Below are 23,513 nucleotides of genomic sequence, written 5' to 3' on the forward strand. Positions count from 1 at the left end.
CGTATTCCGACGACATACCGAGGAAAATGTCCCTCAGTATCAGCGTGTTTTCTTGTAGTGTGGGTTCTATTATGTTGTCTCGGTTCTTGATATTCCTCTTTTGATTTCTCAGCTCCTGAATCGCATTGAGTTTTCCGCCCTTTAAGAGGATTAGCTTATCCTCTCGATACTCTGCATTTTTCGAAGAATTTTTGCCTCAATTTATAAATTATAGAGGCGGTTTTACTATCCTAAACAAATAAGGAAATATGTGGAAGCACCGTGGCCTAGTGGTCAAGGTTTAAAGGCTTCTACACCCAGATCTGGGGTTCGAATCCCAGGCAATGCAATTTCTACAGGAAGAAGTCTGAGTTTCAATTCCCGGAGAAGGCGGATTATGCAGGAATATTAGAGAAAAGACTTACAAGAGATCTTCAGCATGGCGCAAGGAGTACCGTCAGGAATGGATCTCATAAGGTGATTCAGGGTGATGCAGTCAGGCGTGAATCTTCACAAGATAGTATTGTCGGCTGTAATATCGTCTTTTTTATGTTTCTCATGATTTGTAATAGCATAATCAACCAGACAAAAAAAAACAAATAAGGAAATATTACAATTTGTTTGGATAATAACTGACTCTCTAGATTTTAGGAAATTTTCCTGGTTGAAATAGAAATATTTCCATTTCTTTGTCGATGACGTGTCTTCCGAGTTTGGTCCTACTTTTTGATGTTAGTCCGAGAACAATCTCTTCCAAGTCGTCATTAAGTCTCCGAGGTGGAACTTTGATATCTTCGCCGAGTTCCACACTTGGCATATTTTTGATGATTGTTTTCAATGGACCGAAGTAGGTTCTCGGATTCACCTCTAACACATTGGAATGGTGAACTCGTAAAAAATGATAACTATGTCTTATTAAACAAATTTCTATTTTGTATCATTTTTTTTCTAATGCCTTTTAGTATTTTCGAAATAAATAAAATAAATAGTTTTATAAACAAAAGGAAAATTGACAAAATAGTAAACACTGATGAAAGACCTATATAAACTTGGCCACCGGGACTAGCATTATATCGCAAGAATACGTGGATTGCCGTCGGCCTCAGGGGGATTAGTTTTGGGTCTAGAAAGCCTTTGGATCACCCTCTGGTTAATAAAAAAAAAAGACCTATATAAACTTAGTGATATTTTTTCCAGTTTTAAAAATATTTAAATCATAATTTCATCTGTTCTACAAAAAGTAGAATTAACATTATACGAAGTAGAAAATAAAATATATATTTTTCATATGATCTACTATGTTTAGGAATACGTGTTCTACGTAAATAGTAGTAATCTAAAAATATTTGGAAAACACATTCCGTGCTTAACCTAATGTTTGGAAAACACCTTCTTTTCTCACAATATATGCTTTCTCAGTCGAAATAAACATACACCATTACGTATATGGACCTTTATTGATAAAAAAATCAAATGTGAACTGATAAATCTTTACGAAAGGAGGCAGAAATTTTAACAGAACCTAACACAGAAAACCCAAAGCCAACTGGCAAAACAAGAATACCACTGACAAGACGTCGCCATTGAAGTCTTCGAATCAGATCTAAAGCTCATCCCCGAGAAAACGACCAACTAAAGGGTAAAACCTCTAAAACATAGAAGAAAAGTAAGTGGTGAACAACCGTTAAAGAATATCGGGTATTGCAAATCAACAAGGTTATGCATAAAGGAGAAAAAAACATATATGTTTTCTTGATATAATTGAGAGTTTATTTTAAGTATTACTTTGCCACATAATATATATTTATATAATAAAGATTTACAAAATTAAGAAATAGTGTTTTTATCTAAATTTTGGTAATTATGTCCAAAATTTTGGACAGCTCCCTATGAACATAGTGCTTGTAACATTCCGATCCGTCCACGGCTAATGGGCCATCCACGTCTGTTTTCTCGGTCCGTGGATTCCATCACGTACCAACGGCCGGTCCGTTAACTTTCCAAAGGTTTGAAATCATTGTTTACTGACGTTACAATCATCACATGACTTTTTTCTGTGCTTTAGCCTCACTCGTATGGTATCGCGAATCACTTCCCGCTAGGTTACGGTCACCCATTCTTTCACTATTCCAGCTCAAACACGCTTAACTCTGGAGTTCTAAATGGATGTGTAACGGAAAAGATAAGTACACTTTGATGACATAGATAGCCAAATCAATTCTCTTAAGTCTTTCTATATATCACAACTCGGAATGTTACAATAGTGTTTTTATCAAATAACTAATTTAGGATCAACTGAATGTTAGACTACCCAAATTCTCTACAATTAAAGGTCATTTTATATATAATCATATTTTCTTTGAAATCAAATCACGCATATGCGCAGTTCAACATTGCTTTTGTTTAGAAAATAAAATAAAATAAATCGTTTTATTTCTGATATACATATTTATCAATAGGCATTTATGACCTTTTTATTTCTAATATACATGTTTAGCAAGTCAACCCCCTATATATTAAATGAGAAATATTTTAAAAGTTATAATCTGTAGTTTGTACTAAATAAAAATGTTATGTTAAGTTGTTAGTAATTGGAAAGTTAATTTTTCTTACGTAGCGACTTAAGAATCAATTAATAATTTTGTTAAGTTCAAAATTAAATTGCTAGGATATGTTATATTATATAGTATGTCCATTATAGACCATTCATTTATCAAATTAAAATTTATTATATATTTTACCTTAAATAAAATCTATGTAATTACCTAATGTGATTAAAATATATATATGGTAATTAATGATTTTAAATAATAAATATTTTCTAAAAATATGTATATTTTCTATCGTTATTGTTTAATTCTTTATTATTAAAATAAATTACACAATTACATTAATCATATAATAAAATTTTATATTTTTTTGTATATGTTGTATTTGAATTTTTTAAACGAGTATAAATTATTAAAACTGTTAAAAGTTTCACATAAACTTTTGTGAACAAGGTTTAAATTTTTTATGTAATAAGATACAATGATTATAAAACCATATGAGTATATAATTTTATTTTAATAGGTTCTTATGTTATATATATATTATATATATTTAGGTTAAACTATACATCATTTGAAATATATATATATATATATACTTATATTTTGATATTTGCAATGAAAATATATTGAAAAGTTAATATTTAAGTTTTTTAAATCTTCATTGTTTTGATATTTGATATTTTTTAAATTTTATATTGAAAATATATTGTTTTTTAAATGATTATAAATTATTGAAACCACTAAGTATCTCACAATTAAAAACCAATTCGTTGGTGTAAATTTTGTTACACAAATATACAAATAATCATAAAATTATATCAGTAAAACTCTCATTTAATAAATATTCATATTAAAATTATACTATATATCTATGTTAATATAATTTAAAATTAATTATACACTATATACATAGATATGATTGATTATTTTGATATATTTACCCTAAAATGTTTGCAAATAAACAAGAGTAGTCATTTGATTTATATGTGCACGCTAATTTATTACATAATAGTAACTGATATCTTAGTTATTTAATATATAATTATTATTTTATTATTTCATAATATGTAGAAAAATATACAATAAGTAATAAATATAAAATATTTATTCTGCACAAGACACAGATCTTAACCTAAGTATGCATTTCTGTAATAATTTTAAACTTTAAACATTTCTAAATCTCAGGCCAAAATAAAAGAATAAAATGAGAATAAACTTCAAAATCAATATTTATATCGAACAATAACCAAAATGAGAAAAAATAAAAAACAAAATAAAAATATTGAAGATATATAAGATTGGCACATGAACATAAACTTCTTATAACCATAATTAACTTTTAAATTTCTAAATCATTATATAAAATCGAGTTGTCATAATTTCATTGTAATCAAATATTATGTTTGAAATTCTTCAGCCTAAACGTTAGGTTTTTATGCGATAAATGATCTAGTTTGTTTCCTATAGAAATAAATCTTTCAAAATAATTTTATATAAAAATATAGATTTCATTTTATCAATTTGAAAATTAAAAAAAAATATAGATAATTATGTATTATATATTTCCGTCTGATTTAACAATATTTACTTTAATCTTTTGTTTAGTTAAGTTTAGTAAAATTATGTTAAAATGAACGATTCTGTTTATCTTATATTTATATATTTAAAACTATAATTCCAAATAGATTTTTTAAAATTTTTATTACGAATTAATTCTCAACTATATTTAAAAAAAAATCCTAATTAAGAATTAATTCTCAACTATAATTCCTAATTACGAATTAATTCCCATCTATATTTTAAAAATTATAGCAATGAGAAAAAATGTGAAACTGGTAGTTGAATAAATACTGGTCACATGTGATGAGCTACTACCATATGGTGGACCACAAGGAAATGACATGTTCGCTCTCACATGTGGTAATCTCGTTTCTCCTCCTCTGTAACTATTTTTTTACAAATAATTGACATTCTAATTCACATAATTAAATAATTGAAGATTTCTTTTCTTTTTTTTTAATTGAAGATTTCTTAATGATATATATTCTCTCAATGGTCTCGTGACTCCATATCTAAACATCAGATTAGCCGCCGTAATTAGCGGATTTGTCACCACTTGCTAGATATATTTTGAACAAAATCGTATCTAATCTATTAATTTAGAGATTAGTTTTTATCTACTACTTGAAGTTGTCATTTAAATTTTGGGCTTTTTAATAATTGTTACAATAACATATTAGCTTCTTTTGAAATGCAACCTAACAACTTAAATTAAACCAAATCTTAACAAACGTAGATCAATTTAACTTAACCAATACCATCTTTAAATTTTTTTGGTTATCTCTTAATACAATTAGATCACACAAAACTGAACCACTCTTAAATTAACAAGTTCCAAATCATTCAAAACATAAGAGTGGCAATTGGAGACTATGTCAGAATTTTTATTGGTATCACATATGTTCATCTAAAATGTCGTTAATTAGTTTTTCTTCACATGCATCATATGATTCATATCACATCATACCACATTTTTACAAGAACAAAAACTGATCTTCCAAAAATCTAATAACGGTGGCATATAACATATGCTTAAATACGTTTTTTTATGATGGAAATATTACATTCTACAAGACTATGTGTATTGCAAACCATAAATCCACTAAGAACAACATATTTTAAAACTTTTACTAAATCTATCTATTTTAAAAAAATAGATTAATATTCTCCAACAAATTTTCTTATATTCCGACCTAAATATCTACCACATTCCCAACGATATGGAAATTCCATATCTATTATTCTATTCATCGTAATATTAGATTTAGATCTAATAAAATCTGCTATAAGTATCTTGAATAAAAATATTTAGAAAAAAACAAAAAAAATATTATCTCATATCTTAACTACGTTTAAATTATATACACATATTATATATAACATATATTAAAATTAAAATTTGACAAATCAATTTCCGCCCTTTAGGGCGCGTCCTAATCTAGTTATTTGATAAGCATGAGTCCATGTATTAATAATTTAGTTTAATTTATAATGACTTTTAAACTAAAAATGTAATTGCTTTATATATTTATCTTATTTGAAATATGATTTGTTTTCTATTATTTATCTTTATTTATTATACTCTCTTATTAGCTATTTACAATTGTATTTATAATATAATAATTATGTTTATAACCATATTTATACCTTTGGAAAATATTTAGAATTAAAAGTTAGAATTAATTCTAAATATTTAGAATGTGTGTGTATGATATATAACATAATATTTAGAATTAAAATTATGTGTGCTTAGAGTGCATGTGTACTTAGAATGTGTATGTATGATATATAACATAATATTTAGAATTAAAATTTAATTATCATAATAAATATTTTAATGAATTTTAATTAATATTAAATAGTCTTCGTAAGATAATATAAAAAATAAATTAAATAACTAATAATATAGAGAACGTAGAGTATTATATTTATCTATAATTTGATCTAATCTATATTATTAAAATAGAAGTACCCATATATAATACCCCTTAGTTTCAGTATTATTTACACTTCCATGCCACTGACATTAACTAATACTTTATATTTTAATGTTTTGTCTTTACCATTTTAACTAATGTATTTTCCAAAATTAATTTTGAATTACATACACAATTAAATAATATTTTCTATTAATATTTTATCTTTTCTACTTACATTAATATGTTTTCTAAACTAAATTTGAATTAAATACACTTCACTAACTTCTCAATTATATCAATGTCAAATTAAAAAAAAATACATTTTTATTAAACAAACAATTCATGAAAATTATTATATTAACTCTTCATTTAACAAATCTGAACGAAAAAAATATTATCAAATTTGAACCGTAACTTGATTATATCCAAACGGATTTACCATTTTGGTATCTAGAGAAGCATAACCAAACCTTATCCGAACGAAATATTTCGGATATTCGAATGTATTTAAATCATATTTATATACTTCAATATGTTAGCTACTTCTCGAATTAATATCCAAGATATAAGCTATTTTAAGTTGTTTAAAATATTTTAAATATAAAAAAATAGTCAAAAGTAAACATCTAAAGTAGATAAACAATAATAAAAACACCAAAAATACTTCAAATATATATTTATTCTTCATCCAAATGTTCAAGTTAAACCTATTTTTAATTTTTAATTTAGGTACTTTGGCTTACATTACTCAAATTTACATGTTATATATATATATATATTTTAGATTTAGGAATATTTAAAGATATATAAATTTTTAAAATTTTAAAATAATTTAATGGGTTATCAAACCCGCAAATATCTAAATCAAACCGGAACCAAAGTTTATAAATTCTCCGAATAGGGCTAGAATCTTTAAACTCGAAAATCTCAAACCCGAATAGATTTTAACTGAATTTGAGTGGATACTCAAATACCCACCCCTAGCTTAATAATATAAAATGATCAAATATTACAAATATACTATTTAATATAAATAAATAAAAACTAAAACTGAAAACTAATACCCGTGCAGTCGCACAGGTCAAGATCTAGTTACTTTTTTTTTGTCAGCTCCCAACTTATTAGATCAAGTGGTAGTCGGTCTTGAGGCGTTCCTAAGAAGCGCTCTGTCCGGCTGGGTCTGATCTATATGGGAAAAAAGAACACCGCTGTTTCTCGCCTCCTTGGCGAGAGAGTCTGCACGCACATTCCTAGCCCTGGGTATATGAGCGATGCTGAATTCCTGGAAGCCGGCTCGTAGAAGACGGAACGAGGCTAGCTCGGAGGCAAAGGCCGGCTAATCAGTCGGGTTGGCAATCATATCCACCAGGTCAGAGCAGTCCGTCTCCATATGGATCACGGTACATTGTACTTCTCGTAGACAAAATAAGGCCCATATGAATCCTTCCATCTCTGCATGGAGAGCTGATAAGCTCTTCCGGCATCCCTTGTAAACCAAATCTTTCAACTCCCATTTGATCCTTGTAGAACCACCCTAGCCCACTAACCGTGCTATTATCAACCCATGAGGCATCAATTTGACAGGTTGGACATTGGGGGTTCACAGGGAGAGTCGAAACTCGCGACGGTGCTGGTTGTAGCTCATCCTCCTCTCCATCCTCCGGTAAATTTGCCTTTCTCCAGCATTCAGCTTCTATAGAAGCTAGCTGCAAGGTGTCACCTGGTGAGATTTTCTTTCCATTGAAAACTTTCTCGTTGCGTGCCTTCCAAATGTACCATAAGATCCATGGGAATGTCTCAATAAGTGGTTCCATATAGGCCACGTTTCTCTTCCTCCTAAAAAGGAGGTTCATGTTTTGATAAACAGAAGTACTCGGGAAGTAATCCGGAAGGGACGGATAGTCCGATAGAGCCCACACCTGAAGTGTCGGGGGGAATTCAAAAAGCAAGTGATTAATGGTTTCCTCAGAGTCACCGCATCTAGGACAGCTCCTATCAGTTACTTATTTTAATCGTAGTAGAGCTTGTATGATTGTATAATGAATTACAGTATATTATAATTAATTTTTGTGTAAAAGGTATTATTTGGTATGATAAATAAAATTTGTTTATTTTGTAGTTTACATGAATATTTGTACAATCTTTTTGAAAACTATTACATAATTTTCAATTGTTTTTCTTGTAATTAAATGTTTACGTAAAGATAGTAAACATATTAGATAGCATACTTATTGTATTCTTGGTATTTTATTTTCATTAATATTACAAGTTTGTAAATTTTTAATGTTTTATTTTGTTCATTAAAATATAATAATGTATTTGGATAGTGTATTGTATTATCATTAATATTACAAGTTTGTAAATTTTTAATGTTTTATTTTGTTCATTAAAATATAATAATTTATTTGGGTAGTGTATTGTAATATCATACAAGATATGAGTCCATTTCGTTGCAACATGTTTTGTTTGATGTTTTAATTTAATAAAGAACATAAATAATAAATTATTTTATTATGTTTTTATGATTTTTTTTGCATATGTTGCGTGAGATTTATTTTATAAATAAAATTTTGTTTTCACACATAAAATCAAGTTAATATTGTATTTTATAATCATGGTACATAAATGAATTGTTATAAACTTAGTATTTATGATTAGAGAAAATATTATACCTAAACGTTTAAACTGAACACAACCCAAAATAAGAAATTGAATGAAAAGTAAAAAGAAATGAAAGTCTAATACGACAATTGGAGTCAATGCAACATTATACACATTTTTATGTATTTATTTAATGTTTTATTAAATAAGTTTTTAAAATTTTATTTTGCTAGGATTTTTTAAAGAAAAAAACTATAAATTTTATAAATCTCCTTTTCATTTACAGTTAAGAAAATTAAAAAAAAAGTTAAATACATTTTTACTTTTTAGTTTAAAATTTTAGAAAATGTAAATTACTGTCATATAACCTATTCCTATTATCTTCTCTTTAGAATTTAAGAAAAAAAAATGCTATCAAAAATTTTTAATTGCGATTTTTACAATTTGTATCAATAATAATTTTACAATTCTTTTATTAATTAAATAATTTTTAGTATCATGTTCATCATCATCAAATACACTCTTAAAAATATTATCAAATAAATTTTTTACAATTCTCTTTTGGTTAGGACTTAAAAATATGATCCAAATATCTTTTGTTTTATAAAAAAGGAAAACAATTATCAAATATTCTTTAAAATTTTATAGGATTTTAGAAAAGGAAATTAATATTACATAATCTTTTACAATTATATTTTAAGACTTATAAAAATAAAAATTTTATTAAATAACTATTTCTAGTTAATATTAACTATTTTTAAAAGTTGCCATTTTCAAAATTCGTTTATTTCCAATATCACTAATATTTTTACTATTTTTCTTGTTAATTAAATCATTGTTGGTATCATGTTTCTGAGTTTATCATTAATTTTTAAGTAAAAGTTACTATTAAATAAAATTTTACAATTATCTCTTGTCAGGATTTTAAACAAAAATCTTAATTGGCTAAGATTAGAAAATAATTTTTTTTTAGAAATCTCTTTTAGTTATGATTTTAGGGAAAAAATTATTTTCACGTAATGTCAGTTTTAATTGACGCATTGATGATCTGATTTTTTTAAATTGATAAATGTCACAATCATATCAGGTGAAATATTTGAAATTATTTTTGGTTTATATTTATTTTAACACAAAACTATAAAAACTAAAGTTAATTAATTATAAGAAAAATAAGAGTGCTTTTATATTGTAATTTTATTTAGACTTTTAAAAAGGAAAATTAATTAATTTATAATTATTTTTTATGATTTTTATACAACTATTTTATTTTCCATAGAACTTTTTAAAAAAAAAAAATTTATATATTTTGTATTATACATACAAACATATATTCATCATATTCTCACATACTTATATACGACAACAACATCAAAATTAAAAGTTATGTTAGCATCATAAGATATAATAAAGATAAAAAATTGAGTTGTATCAAGAAATTAAAAAAAAAAATACTCAGGCAATACTTTTCGTGTAAATACTATTGTGTTTTGCAAAATTAATATATGGAAGATTAGACCTAAATATAGTGTGAAATATTTGTAGCTATTTGTGGTCATAACTTTTTAGTATACAATTATCTATTAAAAAAGTTAGTTACTTATTAGAAAATAATAAGAGTACTTTTACAATTTTCTTTTAGTTATATTTTTAAAAAATGAATATTATTTATTTTATAGTTAGTTTTTAATTTTTATTCATGTTTTTATTAAATAAATTAATTGTAATTTAAGGGTTTTATAATTCATTTTTGTTAATCATTTTTTTCTTAAAAGCTAATATTTATCTTTTATAATTATCTTTCTTTAGTATCTTTAAAAACATACATTATATTGTTTTAAAACTAATTACTTTCTAATAGCTTTTTACAATTATTTTTTGTTTTGACTTTTGAAAAAATTACTATCAAATATTTAAAAATCTCTATGTAACAAATGAAAATTTCTATCAATTACATTTTTTTTTTGGTAAAATGTTAAGATTCTATCAAATAGTTTTTTTTAACAATCTTATATAATAAAGTTGGCTTTTTTATCTCCTTGGGGGAAAAATTGCCACCTGTCCCACTCTCTTTAATAACTTCAATCGAATGAACACTCTCTAATATCAGGCCTTTCAAATAATCTAAACCCAGTAAGAACTAAAATATCAAGTTCACCAACAATGTGTCGATTGGAGGTCTTCTCTCCTCTGCGTGTCCCCCGTCGAATCTGATCCCCTTCATTTTGTTGACGGAATAACTCATATTAATGATGGCGTGCAATCAATTAACCCCACTATCTGTTCTTCAATGCCGATTTTTCACCTCCCATATCAACGGATGCTACATATATATCTGTCATCAAGGTGCTCACAAATCTTCTTCAAATAATACTATCGTTAAAACCTCAGAAGAATAACTTACCGGAACGGCAATAACTCAACTCCAATTTTACGATCTGGAGCCCGGACGTTGCAAGGATGCAGTTGTTACACATCTTCTGGTTTTGGGATGCTTGAAATGTAAAGAAAGGACGAGAGTTCACGTCTTCCTCGATGAGAAGGTTGCCATTAATCAACTTCATTCATTGTATTTGCCCCATAGTTCTGCTTCATCTTTCGAAAGCATGGATTTGAAAATCAACTTAATCTTTGGCAGTCTACGCTGGTCCAAAGGGTCAATTGGTGCTTATAGACTGAACCGGTCCTTACACAAAATTTATACCATAACAATCTAAATGTTTCTCTTACAGTTCCATGATTCCTTTCATAACATATGCTCTGTTTTCTGTGTGTATGTAGCTATATTTAAAGGATTCTCAGTTCAGCGAAGTGGACAGAGCAGAGTATCAGTTCAGAATGACAGCTACTGTACTCGACAATGGAACTCAGGTTCCTATATAGTTTTAAATCCATTTTTGAGAAATTCCTTCTCAGATCATTAATTGATGTGTTTTTAAACCTGCAGGTTACTGATCTATTTCAATTTCAAGAAACTCATCCTAAAGGTATCTTTGAATCGTTTATGCTAACAATGGTTTAGTAGATTTCATCACCAGATAAATTTGCAGGTTACACACTTTTTGCTAGAATCTTCTGTTGATTTTCTTTGAAAATTAATCAATACTCTTTGCAGAAATAAATGCTTAAGTTTCTTCGACTTCAGCTGTCATGCTCAATACGTTTTCTTAAGCTGGATGGTTATGTTCGGCCTCCTCCCCTCTATTTTCCCAACCAGTAGGGTAACAGTAAATGACTGATGCTTGGAAGTTAAGTAATTGCAAGAGCTTGAGCTGAAAAGTGAAAGTCTGGCCAACTAACTTCTGTAGGCATTGTGGGAGAGCTGTATGCAAGGGAACTTCTACACCTGTGTCCAGAATCTTTTACGGCAACCAACGTCCACCTGTTCAGCGTTTTGTAGACCAGGTTGTGTTGTATCTGGATTAAAAATTAAAATGCTCAAATAAGTCCAACTCTAACCTTCATAAGTCCACACTCACAGGGAGGTGATGATCACCAGGAAAAATAAATGATGGCCACTGCCACAACACTCGAAAAAATTTGTATAAGGACGTAAACTAAAGGCTCACCAATATAAACACTCAGACGAAAAAGTGATAGCAAAAGCAACGATTAGTAAAACGGAAACATGGCAAAATACATCCACCTCATGGACATCAACAAAGGCAACCATTATCACAACATATCGAGCAATTATGACAATTACCACTCATACTGATCTGCGATGAATATATAAACGGTACGACAGAACACCAACAAATGAGGCTTATCAAAACATATACCATCAGAAAATCCATAATCGGCAACAACTGGCCAGCAAGTTCAATGAGAATTTATCTTTTCCTCCAAATTCAGCCTGCTTTACAAGCACAAGCACTACCAAACGTAACCAAAATACAAGTACATACAACACATACAACCATCAAAATATAGATATCCGCGCGAAGCGCGGACACACCACTAGTATATAATATAAACGACTATGTAATAGTAATTTTTGAGATTTTCTAACAATATTTCTTAAAGAGAACCTTCCAGCTGGCGTCCGCAGTTTTGAGATTTTCTTTTATTTTAGTTATAATCCATTCGTGAAAAGATGGAGTAATGTAAAAAACGTGCTTCCTTTTATAGAAAAATATATTGCAAAAGCCTTAGCCAGCTCATCACCGTCTTGGCCTTTAAAAGGATATCCCCTTACGTAGAAGTTTTCCCACATCAAACATTTACTACCGCTCAACAGATATAAGCCATGTCTGAGTGGTTCACCCAACTCGAAGAGGTCGCGTACTCCATAGTGGAATATATCCCACTAGTCGGCACCGTGTACTCTCTAAAACGAGCCATGATCGCATATAGCGCGAATGATTGGACGCGACATTGGCAGTCCGTAGGCAACTTCCTCGAGAGCTCCGTCCGCGATGTCATTCTCTTTAGGGACATCGCCGAACCCACCGAAGTCGCCCTTTTACACACCATGGCCGAGTCGTTCACCGACAAAATGATTGAGCTCTACCATCACGAGCCCAAAAAGCCTGAGGTCCAAATCACCCAAAAGCTGGATAAACATAGGGGACATGTACTCATCGCCGAGTCCTCACAGGGCAAGTTCAAGAGTCAAGTCTTCGGAGGCAAAGCCAAGGGTGTGCACCACTTTCACGGCGCTGTGTTCACTGGGACGCTCACTGACCCCCAATATGCTCCAAAGGGCGAGAAGATCCGGCTTGATATTCCGCACGGATTGTACGACGGGGCACGAGTCACCTTCTCGTGGAAATGGACTCAAAACAATGCTGGAGTAAAGAATGCACCTGAAGCCACGTATGGTCGTATTAAATTGAGCGCCGGCACACCCACATAGTTCGCATTGTCCAGCCGTAAGGGTGCCGGATGGGCAGGTTATGACTTTTCGGGTCATGTAGACTCCAAGGACCAAATCATAGCTACAACCAAAATCCTTGGTAGAGACACTCAGATTGTCTTCAAAAGGTTGGCCGGAACTTGAAGTATACAAGCACCTGAACCTGGTCCTTTCAACAGCGAGACCCTCTACTAAATAATTTCTCGTTGTTTCTTTCATATTTCAGTACTTGAATAATGCTAATAGATAGACAATGGATCTTTTCGTTGTTTATTTGGATTTAGCCTATTTTCCTTAATAGTTGTGTAATATCATTACATTAATAAAAGTCTGGTCGATCTGGATCCTCTTGTGGAGGTCAGACCCAACCCAGCCCTATCCCTATAGAATTCGTTTCACTTTTTTGGTTTATATCATAATATATATATATATATTTTACGATTTATATATTTTTAAAATATTTATTATACGAAATTCATTTTATTAATGAATTTAAATGCATATATATTATATATATATAATATTTGTTATTCTAGATATTACTTTAGATATGCTTGACACACAGTTAATTTAAAAAAATGATTAAGTTCAAAATACCTTTGGGAATTGAAGTATCCTATCTAAAAATGGAATGTCTTAGACTTACTTGGCGAGACTCATTTTGTGCGTGGTTAAACATGTCATACTTAATGTACACTAATGTCTTAGTGTAGCCTAGTGACAAAGGTTCAACATATTGATGTTTTAGTCTTTGTCACTATTATATAATCAAGTTTAGAAGTTAAACGATCTATTATTTTTTTAAATAACCAATATATTAAAAACCGAACCAGCGAGACTTCCATATCATAGTTCAACCATGGTTCAACAGATTATAATAAATAAATTTGGTAGCGTTATTGTTACTACTAAAGGTCATTTTTCTTGTAGTTGATTGTAAGCTTATTTTTGAGTCTTCAACAACTAGTTTATTTTTCTTATTTGTAGGTTTATAATTTTTATTTTGTGGGTTTGTCGTTGTCGACTTTGTTCACATGTTTTGTAGGTTTATCGCTGTAAAACATGTTTCGGTTGTAGGTTTTCCTTCAAGGTTTTTATCACTATTTATCATCTTTAACCTAAATTTTCGAAAATTTCAAAAGTTTCAAAATTAACTCATTAGCTTTGTAATTTTGTGTTCTGATCAAGATACCCAACCAATATTCAACATAATAACTCAACTCAGTCAACAAAACCCTCAAATTCGAGTTATATGGAAAATATGCAATTTTGGAGTGGTGAACTTCCATGAAAATGAAGCTAATGAACTCATACCTTAGAGAAGTGATGAGTATATAACTATATAGTATTTAAAACTGTAAGGAATCAATACAAAAGCACAACAAAATCTTTTAATATTTTTTTATTGTTTAGTGATTTAAAAATAAATAAAACTAAAGTAAGAATATAAAACCCAAACAGTGACCCCTAGTCTGTAATAAACCAAGGAGGCTGCTCAACTGCGCCAAGATCTTTTGCATTTTTATATAATAACAATGACAACGTTTATTCCATTGGAAGAGAATCGTTTAGTCAAATATTGTCCAAATTCATTACCCCTTTGCTATCTGAGACACCAGCAAACATTCAACACACGAAGCATCTTGCATTGAAGTTTCATCCCAATCAGAATGTTAAATTGATTCAAAAGTAGTAATTAAACTTTGGTATATGTAATTGACATCCATTCCAAGTTGATTTATGTATAGTTTGTATGAAGAATTTGAGTCAAGTTAAAACTACTTAATATCTGATTGATATGCTTTTTTTATTTTTTCAAAAAAATAAATCTGATTGATATGCTATTAATATTAGTTAGCATAAAGTTTATAAATGTCTGATATGTCATAAGTCTAGTTTAACAATAGAGAAGATTTTTTTTTTAATAGGCACTGGTTTTTTTTCCGAACAAGTTATTATGTTGATATAATTCTGCAGAACAACTTTAATAACAACAAGGCCCAAATAGAATCAAGTTACACTATGTTATAAAAAAAAAGAATCAAGTTACACCAAGTTGTATTAGAAAATGCCAAATTTAATTCTGGTATGGATTAATTTGGTGGTTAATTATCTAATTGATTAAGATTTCTGTGGGATGGATATATTTATTCATTAATTACCAGAATTCATCAGCCTTCAGTGATAATCAGTTTTAAGAGTGTTCGTATACAGATAGTCTATTATATAGATAAACAAGAAAGATTACACTAAGTAGAACACTATATACCTTAATCCAGTTGTTCAATAGAAAAGTAAACACCACAAGTCCATTTTATCAATTCCCTGAAAAGCAATTAGTACCAATTTGGACTCGGACGCTGTGGAGCCACTCCACAAATTAGCATAACATTATTCCAAACATGCGAGCTTTTGTAAACTCCAGTGAGACCCTTTTGGTACCATTCCAACACAAACTCTTCCTCAATGATCCCTTCTTTCAGCAGAATGATTTTGTTGAGTTGAGCAGATGCATCTTGTAGTCATATTTTGATTGAGCCCCGAGTTCACAACCAAAGTACTTGCCGGTCGTGTAAGAAGCAGGCCTCCCCAAGGCTTCTGGAATGTCAATATTGTTGGTCTTGATGCCCCCGTTACCTTTGCCTTCAGACTTGGTAACCTGCCATCTTTTGGCAATATTGTACCTGTTTCACCAATGTTCATTACCTTTGCCAATCGGTTTGATGCACCAATATTCTGCAGCGCCATCTTGAGTCTCTTCCTAGATGAGAGAAATGGGATCAATGGAACTGGTCAGAAAGCAGAAGTGCGTTTGGTTGTATGTCTAGTTTCCAGATCTCTTTTTTTTAATAACACCTTCACATGATTCTCTATTTGACTCTGATCTTCGTCTGTTGTTTTGTGATCTGAGTAACCAGTGACCACTTTTAACCGAATAAATTCTATTTCTTTTAAAACTCCAAATCCAAGAGTTTGGGGACATTAATATTGAGAGGTTGGTTTTCTATTCTGAGAACGTCAGAGGGATGAAATAATTCTTTGAGTTTTACCGTATTCCAATCTTGGTTAATAAATAAGGGAAGAGGCTTTCAAAAGAGTATCTATGGTAGGTTGGATACCTATAGGAGGTCGTGGTTCCTCATGAAATATCCATTTAGCCAACCAGACATAAGTGTTCTTTTTTTTTTTTGCTAAAGACATAAGTGTTCTTACCATCTCAAATTTGTCGTTGTAAAGCCTATAGAAGTAATTCCCTACCGTGTCGAATGCTTTTCCAGGCATAAGAAGGTCGATACCCTGTCGTAGACCTCAAGAAATCTAACACATGGTGGCCTTGTATATCTTTTGCTAATAAGGAGTCAGGTTTGTGAACCAAGTTTCATGCTTGTTTTGCATGCAAGCAAAGCATTGTTGAAGTCCTCCTCTACATCTTTGAAACTTTAACCACCTTTATCTTTACTTTTTACAAATATCTCTACATGCAAAATCTTTTTTCTTACCCGGAGAATTTTTCCACCAAAACTGAGTCATAGTAGATGTTATCTTAGAGCATGTGTGCTTAGGGAGTCCAAAACATGACATGGTGTATATTGGGAATGCTGTAGACAGATTTGAGAAGTACTTCCTTGCCTCCTATGGAAAGGGCTTTAGGCATCCAACCCAACAGAAGTGATATGTCTGCGTTTTAGTACATTTTAGGACCATCATTTAGCGTTCATAATCACAGCATTATCATCATTTTAGAGTAATTTTAGGTTCATATCATCCACTTTGCATTTGCATTTGGAGTTGTTTCAGGAGCTTTTGAGAGAATTCTAGAGTGTTTTCGAATCCTGCGAGTGGAGCATTGATCGTGAACCGGACAAGAATCCTTGCCTGATCATGAGCTCGATGACTGAAGCATTTTAATATATTACCTTATTTATCTATTCCTTTCAACTAAATCGTTTAAATAAAAAAGAAAAACATCTTATACTATTTCTATTAATGGTGCCAACCTCGTGGAAAAAATCAGCAAAAAATCTAGGCTTGATTTTGGAGACTGGGCCACAGCTAAATCACGACAGCATAGATTCTTTCCTTAGCTATCGTTTCCGCTGCACTGTTTACTTTGAGGAGATTCTTCTTTAATTGTCCGGAAGGTATCTGTGAAATCTGTGGCTGATTGGGTTAACATTTTTTTTCTTTTGGTTCTGATTTCAATCGAAGGTTCATCCATTTATCATATTATATTTTTTGCATTGTCGGGTTTGAATTTGGGTCAGATTTTGAACGGTTGACAAAAAAAACTAAGTTTTTAACGTTGGACGACATCTGTTACTCAATTTACTTACAAATATTTTAACTTTAACTTTTCAGAAAATCAATCAAGATTCCTTCGTTTTTCATTTCTATGTTACAAGATGTATTGAACAGTTGGTACATCATGACTATGTGACACTCAAAGAATCAAAATATATATACATCAGTTATAAAAGAACCTTTTCATAATATTAATGCTTAATGACTTCAAATAATATTACAATCAGAAAAAACCAATAAATTATATTAGCTTTCAAAATACGATCAATATACATAGAATTAGTAAACAAAATCATATTCCATTCTGGTAAAATTTAATAAATAAAATTATAAAAAGTAAAAATAGATTTAAGTCAATGTTTTTAAATCTTATTTAGCCATTTAACCGGATTATTTTTTTGTCATTGGATTATTGGGTTGGCCGTAGGTAAACAGTATATCAATAGTTAATATAATTATATGTATCAGTATTAAGAATATAGTAAAGTTTTAAAATCTATTTTCTTTATTTTTCTGTTTCACATAAAAATATAAAAAGATAATCTAAACAGTTTTTATAACAATCTGGAGTTACCACATAAAATAAAAAATACAATAAGATTAAATAAATAAGTTTCTAAATATCTAATGCAAATATTGAAATTAAATATTTATTTGGAAAAGAAATGTAAATAATATTCCATTCGTGAAAAGATGGAGAAATGTGAAAAACTTGCTTCCTTTTTCTTTTTACAAGTTTGGAGATTCGTATCCTAACCTCACGAGCAATCAAGGAACAATGAATATATTGCAAAAGCCTTCACCAGCTCATCACCTTCTTGGCCTTTAAAAGGATATCCCCCAACGTAGAAGTTCTCACATATCATCCATTTACACAGATATAAGCCATCATGTCTGAGTGGTTCACCGAACTCGAAGAGGTCGCCTACTCCATAGTCGAATATATCCCAGTAATCGGCACCCTGTACTCTCTAAACCGAGCCGCTATCGCTTATAGGGAGAGGGATTGGACGCGACATTGGCAGTCCCTCGGCAACTACCTCGAGGGCTCCGTCCGCGATGTCATTCTCTTAAGCGAAACCGCCGAACCCAAAGAAGTCGCCATTATACACACCATGGCCGAGTCGTTCACCGACAAAATGATTGAGCTCTACCATAAAGAGCCCAAAAGGCCTGAGATCAATATCACCCAAAAGCTGGATGACCAAAGCGGACATGTACTCGTCGCCGAGTCCTCACAGGGCAAGAATGTGAGTCAACTCTTCGGAGACAAAGCCAAGGGTGTGCACCACTTTCACGGCGCTGTGTTCACTGGTACGCTCACTGACCCCAGATATGCCCCGGACGGCGAGAAGATCCGGCTTGATATTCCGCACGGATTGTACGACGGGGGACGAGTCACCTTCTCCTGGAAATGGACTAAAAACTACTATGGAGAAGAGAATGTACCTGAAGCCACGTATGGTCGTATTAAATTGGACGCCGGCACACCCACACGGTTCAAATTGTCCAGCCGCAAGGGTGCCGGATGGGAAGGTTATGACTTTTGGGGTACGATAGACTCCAAGGACGAAATCAATGCTACAACCATAATCGATAATAAAGAAACTCAGATTGTCTTCAAAAGGTTGGACGGAACCTGAACCTGGCCCTTTCAACAGCGATACCCTGTACTAAAAATAATTTATCGTTGTTTTTTTAATATTCAGTACTTGAAAAATAAAATGCTAATTGAATACACAACGGATTTTTCCGTTGTTTATTTGAATTTAGCTTATTGTCTTTAATAGTTATGTAATATCATTACATTAATAAAAGTCTGGTCGGTCTCGATCCTCTTGTGGAGGTCTGATCCAACCCAGCCCCCTATGGAATTCGCTTCACTTTTTTTTTGTTTATATCATATAATATATATTTTCTTACAATTTATATATTTTAAAAAATATTTATCATACTAAATATATTTTATTAATGAAATTAAGTGCATATATATTATATAATAAAAATATTTGTTTTTCTAGATATTACTTTAGATATGCTTGACACACAGTTAATTTAAAAAATGATTAAGTTCAAAATACCTATGGGAATTGAGGTATCCAATCTCAAAAATAGAAAGTCTTAGATTTACTTAGCGAGACTTATTTTGTGCTTGGTTAAACAAATGTACACTAATGTCTAGTGTAGCCTAATGACAAAGGTTCAACATATCGCCTTGATGTTTTAGTCTTTGTCACTATTATATAATCGAGTTTAAAAGTTAAACGATCTATTATTTTCTTAAATAACCAATATTTTTAAAATCGAATCAGCAGGACTTCCATGTCATAGTTCAATTGGTTCAACCGGTTCAACCATGATTCAACAGATTATAAAAATAAATTTGGTAGCGTTAGTGTACTACTAAAGGTCTTTTTTTGTTGTAGTGATTGTAAGTTTATTTTTGATTTTTCAACAAGTAGTTTATTTTTCTTATTTGTAGGTGTGTAATTTTTCTTTTGTAGTTTTGTCGTTGTCGACTTAGTTCACATGTTTTGTAGGTTTATCGCTGTAAAACATTTTTTCGATTGTAGGTTTTCCTTCAAAGTCGACCAATGAGTGTTGGGCTTTTGCTGGTGAACAAAGATTTAAGACACGCAGATGCAACAATTACTCTAACCATGTCTCTAATGGCATCATCCTCAGAATTCTCATGAATTTGCAACCAAGACTCAATCTGCCAAACTTGCATAAAATACAAATTTGATGTAGGATATGTTGAACCAGACACCAAATTTGTAATTTCTTGAAAAGGCTTTAAAAACTCACAGATCAGCTTTCCTCTTGTCCATTCTACCTCAGATGGAAGCTGCTCATAACCAATATATATGTCATTGAGATGACATAATGCCTATCGATGTTTGATGGCTTTATCAAGAATATCACAAGTCAAAATTTACCTAGTAGCGACATCTAGAGCCAAACCAGCTTTTGTCTGAAGTCCTATTTTAGATTTTATACAAAAACATGATTTTTTATATTTTTATTTATTTAAGATATTGCATTTTTAAAATGGAAGTGTGATTCCAAAACGGAATCGTAAGCTTCCAACGTTTTTAAATAGAATATTTTAGAAGTGTCTTGGAAGCAAATTTTCGTAAGTTTCCGCAAGATTCCGAATCCGACACCGATTCTGAAGCGGGAAGCAGATGTCCGATAAAGCTTCCATGCAACCTGGTCCAGGCTTCAGTGACAGTCAGTTTTAAGAGTGTTCGTATACAAGTAGTCTATTATATAGATAAACAAGAGTGATTACACTAAGTAGAACACTATACCTTAACCCAGTCGTTTAAATTAATAGAATTTGAGCTATAGATGCATTTTGAATGGTATTGAGGCATATAGTCCAGCTTCAAATCTTTCAGCGACTACTATTCGTGTAATTCTTAACCATAGTTGTGGGTGGATTTCTTATTTGATTGGAGTATCTTGGAATATTTAACCAACACTTAAAACCTCAGCAGTTGCAAACTCTTGAGTGAGCCAGATTCGTGAACCATGGTTGAACCGGTTGAACCAATTGAACTAAGACATGAAAGTCTCGCTGGTTCAGTTTTTAAAATATTGGTTATTTAAGAAAATAATAGATCGTTTAACTTTTAAACTCGATTATATAATAGTGACAAAGAGTAAAACATCAATATGTTGAACCTTTGTCATTAGGCTACACTAGACATTAGTGTACATTAAGCAGGACATGTTTAACCAAGCAAAAAATGAGTCAAGCATATCTAAAGTAATAATTCAATTCCCATAGGTATTTTGAACTTAAATAATTTTTAATTAAATGTGTGTCAAGTATATCTAAAGTAATATCTAGAATAACAAATATTTTTAGTATATAATATATATGCATTTAAATTCATTAATAAAATAAATTTAGTATAATAGATATTTCAAAAACATATAAATTGTAAATATATATATATGATATAAACCAAAAAAAAAGTGAAGCGAATTCTATAGGGATAGAGGGTTGGGTCAGACCTCCACAAGAGGATCCAGACTTTTATTAATATAATGATATTACAAAACTATTAAAGATAATAAAGCTAAATCCAAATAAACAAGGGAAACATCCATTGTCTATCTATTAGCATTATTCAAGTACTGAAAATGAAAAAAACAACGAGAAATTATTTAGTAGTAGAGGGTCTCGCTGCTGTTGAAAGGGCCAGGTTCAGGTGCTTGTATACTTCAAGTTCCGGCCAACCTTGTGAAGTCAATCGGTGGAATGTTTCTACCACCGACTGTGGTTGTAGCCTTGATTTTGTCCTTGGAGTTTATCTCACCGGAAAAGTTATAACCTTCCCATCCGGCACCCTTGTGGCTGGACAATTCGAACCGTGTGGGTGTGCCGGAGATCAGTTTAATACGACCATACGTGGCTGCAGGTGCATTCTTTTTTCCAGCTCTGTTTATAGTCCATTTCCACGTGAAGGTGACTCCTGCCCCGTCGTGGAATCCGTGCGGAATATCAAGCCGGATCTTCTCGCCCTTTGGAGCATATTCGGGGTGAGTGATCGTACCAGTGAAGACAGCGCCGTGAAAGTGGTGCACACCCTTGGCTTTGCCTCCGAAGACTTCTCTCTTGGACCTGCCCTTTGAGGACTCGGCGATGAGTACATGTCCGAGTTGTTTATCCAGCTTCTGGGTGATTTTGACCTCAGGCCTTTTGGGCTCGTGATGGTAGATCTCAATCAATTTGTCCGTCAACGACTCGGCCATGGTGTGTATAAGGGCGACTGTGGTGGGTTCGGCAATGTCTTTGAAGAGAATGATATCGCGAACGGAGCTCTCGAGGAAGTTGCCGAGGGACTGCCAATGTCGCGTCCAATCCCTCGCGTTGTATGCGATAGTGGCTCGTTTTAGAGAGTACACGGTGCCGACTAGTGGGATATATTCCACTACGGAGTACGCGACCTCTTCGAGTTGGGTGAACCACTCAGACATGATGGCTTATATCTGTTGAGCGGAGGTTAATGGATGATGTGGGAAAACTTCTACGCAATGGGTATCCTTTTAAAGGCCAAGAAGGTGATGAGCTGGCTAAGGCTTTTGCAATATAAAAGGAAGCACGTTTTTTACATTTCTCCATCTTTTCACGAATGGGTTATAACTATTAACTAACATAATCTCAAAACTGGAAAAGCAAGAGAGAGTGCGATAAAAAGAAAGCCGCCGCGTTAGGGTTTTCCTTGGCCGGTGATTCGTCGCCGTGTCTATGGGATGACCCGTTTTCTTGTTTCTTTTCTTCTGTTTTGTCTGTGTTTTCTCTGGCTTGTATTTCTGGTGATAGTTGTTGGCGACTGCGCGAAGAGAGGTTTAAATCTGGTCAGAAGCTTCGAGCAGATTGAAGCAGAGAGTCTCAAATCGGACTTCACAAGCGTCGATCTCGTCAGATCTACGGTTTGTGGAGGTAGATTTATGGTTACCGGCTGTTTTTAGAGCGTGTCTTGTTGGTTCGTTTGGCCTTGCTGTGGTTCTAAAGCGCATAATCGGCGCGGGGTGTACTCGTTCAGAGGTCAATGGCAAGTTCTTAGTTGGATCTGGAGGGAGTGAGTGGAGAGGAAGCGTGTTGAAGACATGTGTAACCTTTCCCCAAAGTTCAATGGCGGGTTTATTTGGCTTTGGAGGGGGTGGTGGGGCTCAGGCGCAAATAAGATGCAATCGACAGCTACGGTTATCCTGATCTATCTTGCCGGT

General features: G+C 31.7%; 4 protein-coding genes and 1 long non-coding RNA gene across 5 annotated transcripts; 3 read left to right on the plus strand and 2 right to left on the minus strand.

The window, feature by feature from the left end:
• Window positions 1-7,380: 7,380 nt before the first annotated feature.
• LOC130503405 (uncharacterized) lies at window positions 7,381-7,863 on the minus strand. Its single transcript, XM_056998022.1, has one exon. The coding sequence runs from the start codon at window positions 7,861-7,863 to the stop codon at window positions 7,381-7,383; it is 483 nt and encodes a 160-aa protein (XP_056854002.1).
• Window positions 7,864-10,736: 2,873 nt separating this feature from the next.
• On the plus strand, window positions 10,737-12,583 carry LOC108846712 (uncharacterized). Its single transcript, XR_008939017.1, has 4 exons — window positions 10,737-11,151; window positions 11,390-11,479; window positions 11,556-11,595; window positions 11,724-12,583. It is a non-coding gene; the product is annotated as an uncharacterized LOC108846712 (long non-coding RNA).
• Window positions 12,584-12,857: 274 nt separating this feature from the next.
• LOC130503443 (iso-A82775C biosynthesis cluster protein B-like) lies at window positions 12,858-13,466 on the plus strand. Its single transcript, XM_056998060.1, has one exon. It carries the CDS (start codon window positions 12,858-12,860, stop codon window positions 13,464-13,466), a length of 609 nt encoding a protein of 202 aa, XP_056854040.1.
• A 5,192-nt stretch (window positions 13,467-18,658) lies between these two features.
• LOC130503459 (iso-A82775C biosynthesis cluster protein B-like) lies at window positions 18,659-19,411 on the plus strand. Its single transcript, XM_056998074.1, has one exon. The coding sequence runs from the start codon at window positions 18,659-18,661 to the stop codon at window positions 19,409-19,411; it is 753 nt and encodes a 250-aa protein (XP_056854054.1).
• A 2,593-nt stretch (window positions 19,412-22,004) lies between these two features.
• LOC130503485 (iso-A82775C biosynthesis cluster protein B-like) lies at window positions 22,005-22,760 on the minus strand. The gene has a single exon (XM_056998104.1). The coding sequence runs from the start codon at window positions 22,758-22,760 to the stop codon at window positions 22,005-22,007; it is 756 nt and encodes a 251-aa protein (XP_056854084.1).
• Between the last annotated feature and the right edge of the window lie 753 nt (window positions 22,761-23,513).

The sequence above is a fragment of the Raphanus sativus genome, chromosome 2 (genome assembly GCF_000801105.2).
Source record: "Raphanus sativus cultivar WK10039 chromosome 2, ASM80110v3, whole genome shotgun sequence".
In the NCBI taxonomy this organism is placed as follows: domain Eukaryota; kingdom Viridiplantae; phylum Streptophyta; class Magnoliopsida; order Brassicales; family Brassicaceae; genus Raphanus; species Raphanus sativus.